This window comes from Nicotiana tabacum, chromosome 19 (genome assembly GCF_000715075.1).
Source record: "Nicotiana tabacum cultivar K326 chromosome 19, ASM71507v2, whole genome shotgun sequence".
Lineage (NCBI taxonomy): Eukaryota > Viridiplantae > Streptophyta > Magnoliopsida > Solanales > Solanaceae > Nicotiana > Nicotiana tabacum.
The window spans coordinates 103,728,642-103,734,641 of NC_134098.1; the positions used below are offsets into that span (position 1 = coordinate 103,728,642).

Genomic DNA, 6,000 nt, shown 5'->3' on the forward strand with positions numbered 1-6,000 from the left:
GGAAAAAAATGGAAGTTTATATATCTGCATTCTACCTGAATGAGAATAAGTTTGGTAACATCTTCCTTCCAGCAGATTTTGCAGCTACTCGTCTAATAACTGTTGAACTAGTCAGATTGATGCAGTTCAGCGGATGTTTGGCCGTGGGATGTCTGGAATATTTTCCGGCCACTACCAAACCATGGAAACCGAGGGAATTGAAACTATGGGAACTTAAAGATGGACAATGCAGTAGGTGGATCAACCATTCCATTACCTTACCTGAAGAACTGGTTAGATGTAACAGGGAAAGCTGGTGCAGTTTTGGCAAACTTCCAACAGGTGAGATACTGCTGGCTAATCCTAAAGCTAATGATTCTTTCATTCCTATTTATTCTTATGATCACTCCGTTGGAAAGTTTCAGAGGTTTGTTATTGGCAAGTCTCCTGGTATGGTTTCTCCTGAATGTTTTCAAATATCTTGTCTCGAAATATACAAGGACGAATCTCTTGAAGCTTTACTATGCAAACCTCCAACTGATGTTATACATCGTTTAAAACGCCGCCTGTTAACCCATGTTATTGTTATGGACTCATGTATGGACCCTGCTATGAGCTCTGATGACCAACAGGATGTCAATGCAATTCAGCCTGGGGTTGTGCTTAGAAGAAGCCGAATACCAAAACAGCCCAATAAGAGGTTGTCAGATTTTGTGTGGTAACATGGCTAAGGTAGGACACATAACTGAAGGAGTATCAGTTTGTTATCTGAGTTTGAATTTCCTTTCAGTGGTTGTAAGTTTCCTTAGAGTTAATATGCATCATTCCTAATCCTTTCTGGTTATTCCTTGTTGATATTGTAGCAGTTCATACTGGTTACTTATATAGGATGAAAGGTACACTCGTGAGGACTGTACCAGAGACAAGTATTCATTTAACTTATGGAAATATTTTTAATTCACTTTTTGTATAGGCAAAATTTGTTGCTCACAGAGACAGAGACATAACTTACACTTTTGGATATTCTATTTTGATTTTTCCTTTAAGAATGGCCATAAATCAGCTTCGAGGAGAAAACTAAAAAATAGAAAAGTTACATTAGATCCTATTTTACTATTTTCCACAGAAATTAAATACAAAAACTAAACTATAAGTTGACTTTTGTAGGAGTTACAAGGCTTTATTTTTAATTGAAATAAATTGCTTATAGCCTTTCCTATAGCTTTCTGGTCCACCATGTATTTACAAGAAAGGCTTTTCCTCTACATTCATTTCCTAATTATCCCCCACCCACCCACCCACCCACCCCCCGGAAGACCCAAAAAAAGGGAAGGAAGAACACAAATAACAGCAATATCAAGAACACAGAAATTAAAAGGTGAAATTATTTACATTGAAGCTAAAAATTAATAAACAAGGGGAACTTTGTTTTGCATCTTTCCCCAATGAATAGTCTTGAACTTTGTAGTTCAACTTGATTTTAAACAGAACTAAGAACATCATTTACAGATACAGAAAGTGAATGAAAATCAGCAGAGGGTCATGGATCAACAGGGCCAGCAACTGCATCGTCAGCTGAATCATATTCAGCTTCACTTAACTCCTCATCACTTGACTTCTCCTCAGGGGCAGCTCCTACATCTTCAGGTTTTGCATATTTCTGACAATATTCTGGATGCAAGCACGTAAACGCCATATTAATACTATATCTTGAACTCTTCGGAAAATGCAAAATAGTTACCAATTTAATGTAAAGGTTCAACCTTCTAACATATTAATCACCACTTTTACCTGTGGGACATGAGTATGAATGTAGAAAAATTTCATGCATCATTAGAGAATGTAGAAAAATATCATGCATCATTAGAGAACGTAGAAAATTTTCGTGCATTATTAGAAAACGCAACGCCTAGTTAGATATAACTTTCATGAAGATGCCAAATTTCTATTTAGCTAATCCACTTATCAAAAGAATATATATTCAAGCTAATCCTCTCAAGGGAGAATGACTTGTGACAATAACAGCATCAACTTCCATTTTTATGGGTAAAAGATTCTTTTCCTTCCTCCTGTTCTCTAGTGGAACGGATACAAGAAAATCAGGAGCAAGTGATGCTATCTGTTTAACAATTTTAAAAAAAGGTGAGATTGCTTAGATAATGCTCAAGGAGTATCTCATTTTCATCCCCTTCACCATTTTTTTTAAAAAGAAATAATCTCATGCCCTTCACTTTTGAAAGGAAAATTAAGTAGAAACTGTGGCATTAATTAGGACTTGGGGGTCATAACTTGCATCTTTTATATCCAGAAGCAAGGAATACTGCATTATGAAGTAAATCACATATAAGGATAAGGCAAAAGCAGATGTTTATGGGTAAGCTGGAGACATTCACCAGTATACAAGCACGTCAAATTTTAGCATTATGGCATGTCACACGCCTCTACCATAAACATTATATTTAAAGGCTAAAAATAATAAGCTTTCTCCACTCAAGGCATTATTAAAACAGCAAAATACATTGACCTTGCAACTTACGAGAATCTCTACATGTTTCATAAATAGCCATGACAACATATACGAGACACACCAAGATGCATCCAGTCGCCCCATAAATTCTTACCAGTCAGAGGTGAGAGAAAGGGTGGAAACTAATAAGCAAATAAAAATCTGTACAAAACAAGCACATCAATTTTAGGAAGTTGCACTTCCATATTCCACTGTTTTCTCCACTTTCAAACACAGAAAAGTAAAGAAGAAGGGCATTTAGCCACTTGATCAAAAGAGAATATGCTCAACATATAATGTCCAATTGGAATTGGAATAGTCTCTGATTTTACACACCGAGATGGTTTTTCCTCACTAAAGAAAGTGAAGGCAGTTCTTAAGCCAATAGTCGGTGCATTTCTAGATGTCATTTGAGATGCTTCTATCATTAGACACCACAGACAATAGATTTGAATGAGATTGTGCCTAAACAGCACACAGAATGGATGACTTTGTTTGCTTCTCCCAAACAGCGCACAGAGTAAACCCTATTGTGAGAAGGTAGGAGATCTAACCAGGTTGAACATTATTCCTAGATTGAATGGAATTCTTCATTGAATCAGAGTAAGAACGGACAAGGTTCCTAATACTATGTGTCCTGACTACAAGGCTAGCCTTGCTTTAAGCAGTTCGTGGGGACAAAATTGATTCATGGGCCATTAACTTCCATCTGCTTGTAGTTCTCTGGCAATTGGCTCCTATATCCTTCCAGTGTAAACTAGTATCATTAACTAGTTTCAAGGCAACAGCAACTAACTTAAATTTCAATTCGAATGTCAAATAGCCTCTACAGCTTAAATAAGCGGAGTTCCTAATATTTGAAGTGTGTCGATTGACACCTCATCAGAACTTGCACTAAACATGAAAATATTGACAGACGTTACTAATAGAAAACGCTGTCTATAACAGAATGCAAGTGGTAAATTATAGAGCAAATAGATACTGAGGAAATAACTCAAATTTCCAGAGAATTGGCCAAACCATTAAGATTGTGATTTTAAGCCTGATCTACTCCACCCCAAATAAGTGACCATGCATACACCTACAGACTGCCAGGAAATCTAATCCTCCCTTGGACCTGCAATTGATTGAAGTAATATGAAAGTATTAGGAGTCAATACCTTTAACTCTTAGTTCATATGCAGCCCGGTCTCGCATCATTAGGGAAGCAGCCTCTCCATTCAATGGGTCTGATGGGTTTGGATACAAGAGAAGTTGCGGTAGAAACACTTCAAACACATTTACCAGATCTGCCAAGTTGTTTAATACCAGATAAGTTTCTCATAATGATAATACTAGAAAAGCTAATAAGAATTATCAAGTAAGTAGTATCCAATTATGCTTTTTAAGTGTTGTAATTTCAGATTACCAAACATGGGACTCCAAGTCTGATTGATAACATCTAAGCAAACTGAGCCAGACCTGAAAAATGATAATTAATGAAATTTTAGACTTTCCGTTAAAGAAATGAGAACGATGAAATCTCTATAATTATAGCAATGAAGCATATCAGCACTGACATCTCATCAACATTTGGGTGGTAGATTTTGTTAATAAAACCAATGGATGGAGATTTATATGGGTAAGCATCAGGAAGTTCCACCCTTATTTTCCACACACCGCCGTGATACGGACCTGCAAAAATCACCGCAAGTATGAGCAGAAGCTGAAGAAAACGCCACACCGAAAACAACTTTTCCAAAAAGAAAATCAAATTGAATTCTACTAAATGCAAAGATGTAACTTGAAGACTCATTGGTGAAGAGCCAGTCAGCAGATATATGCAAAAATAGTAACTAGAGTTCCAAAAGATGACTCCTTTATATCTTTTCTATTTTAGGATCCAGAGGAATTCCATATCCAAGAAGCCGATGTGGATTTTAATGGCCAAAAAAAAAAACAACTATTAACTAATTATAACAACAATTTCCTAATTCACTTTCACAAATAGAGGGCAAACAGAAGCAAAAGATTAAATATCTGTGTGTACATTAATTAGCCAAGTTAATGTCCGCTTTTTTCTCCATACCTCTTAAATAATTTTGATCAAGAATCATAACCCCACCAAAAGAAAACATCAGAAGAAGAAAAGAACACCAACCATAAATTTCAATCACTAATTAGAAACGACAAAGACTTCTTAAGGAAAAGGGCATAAAAATCTAAAAACTTAAATAAATAGGCGAAAAAGAAAGAAGATTGAGAAAAGGGTAGAGCAGAATTTACTTTCAGTAGGTCCATGGAAATGCACATAAAACTCTTGCATGCCATCGTTTATCATCTCTACTTTGTAATCGCTCATCATCCTAATTCAGACAAGCAAAATAAACAGAAAATTAAAAGAATCAAACAAATTGAAACTCCAACTTTAACAACCAACAAAAAAAGTTTAGTTTTTTAACAAGAGCTGATTAGAGAGATTCACAGTTTCATTAGGTCCATTTCACGGCGTTTGCTTGGAGAAGACATGGTTGCTTTTTTTCTCTTAGATGACTCTAGAGAGAGAAGAAGAAGAAGAAGAAGAAAGAGTTCTTTGGACAAGTACTAGTAAAAAGGTTTCGGACAAGAGAGGGGAAGAGTAGGGATAATAATGATACTGTGATTTGTCCTATAAGAAATTAGTACAAGTATTAAATTTGGACATTTTTTATCATAATTAAGATTTCTGCAACTTTCAAGATTCTTCATCTATCTGCTTTTGTCACCTACCCATCTCCAATCCTATCCACATTTCCACGTATTATTCTAAAAGTTTCATAATCTCATTCTTGCAAAATCTTCATAACTAGATTTCCCCAATAAATTTTTTCTTGTCAACTTTAATCCTTTATTGTGGTGTTTTAGGTAAAAAGAATTACTCCCTCTGTTATGTAATTTTTTAATTCTTTTCACTCATATTAAAGAATCTTTTATTATTAACTAACTATAAAATTGACCATATTAATTTTAATTTATTCATTAAAAATATAATAAATTATTCATAGGCTCTTAACTCTAAGTACAAGTTTTAAAAAAATTAATATATTTAAAAAAATTAAATATTGTGAACAACAAAAAAAGATCAAAAAATTACTTGGGAGTAGTAATATCATTGAATGTTTGAACAGAAATTCTGGAGTTGACAATTTATTATGTCATGTCTGTTTTATTTTTATTTTTATTTTTTAACCTCTCTAATATAAATTTTCGAAATTTGGTGCAACAGTGTGGTTAGTGACAATCGTAATGCCTTCCACGGTAATATCGTAAAAATGTATGTTAACTTTGAGAATATAAAATAATAGTCCAGAACTTTGTTTTATTTATGACAATTATTGACTTCTTCGGAATCATTATTTTGGAAAGAGGCAGTCAATAGTGAAATAGAATCCATATTGAACAACCATACATGGGAATTGGTTGATCTTCCTCCTGGAAATAAACCTTTGGGTTCTAAATGGATTTTTAAGAGAAAAATCAAAGATGATGACACTATT

At 34.5% G+C, this 6,000-nt stretch overlaps 1 protein-coding gene across 1 annotated transcript; it reads right to left on the minus strand.

The window, feature by feature from the left end:
- Positions 1-1,350: 1,350 nt before the first annotated feature.
- LOC107788813 (ubiquitin-conjugating enzyme E2-23 kDa) lies at positions 1,351-5,149 on the minus strand. Its single transcript, XM_016610540.2, has 6 exons — positions 4,950-5,149; positions 4,751-4,830; positions 4,045-4,159; positions 3,894-3,946; positions 3,646-3,774; positions 1,351-1,650 (listed from the first exon to the last, which is right to left on the minus strand). The coding sequence occupies exons 1-6, from the start codon at positions 4,991-4,993 to the stop codon at positions 1,520-1,522; spliced, it is 552 nt and encodes a 183-aa protein (XP_016466026.1). The 5' UTR covers positions 4,994-5,149; the 3' UTR covers positions 1,351-1,519.
- Between the last annotated feature and the right edge of the window lie 851 nt (positions 5,150-6,000).

Excerpts from the sequence above, each read along its gene's own strand:
- LOC107788813 (XM_016610540.2), bottom strand. The coding sequence starts at position 4,993 with ATGTCTTCTCCAAGCAAACGCCGTGAAATGGACCTAATGAAACT. Across the intron at positions 3,775-3,893 it reads GACTTGGAGTCCCATGTTTG|ATCTGGTAAATGTGTTTGAA; the intron begins GTAATCTGAAAT and ends ACAACTTGGCAG. Across the intron at positions 1,651-3,645 it reads ATATGAACTAAGAGTTAAAG|AATATTGTCAGAAATATGCA; the intron begins GTATTGACTCCT and ends GCTTGCATCCAG.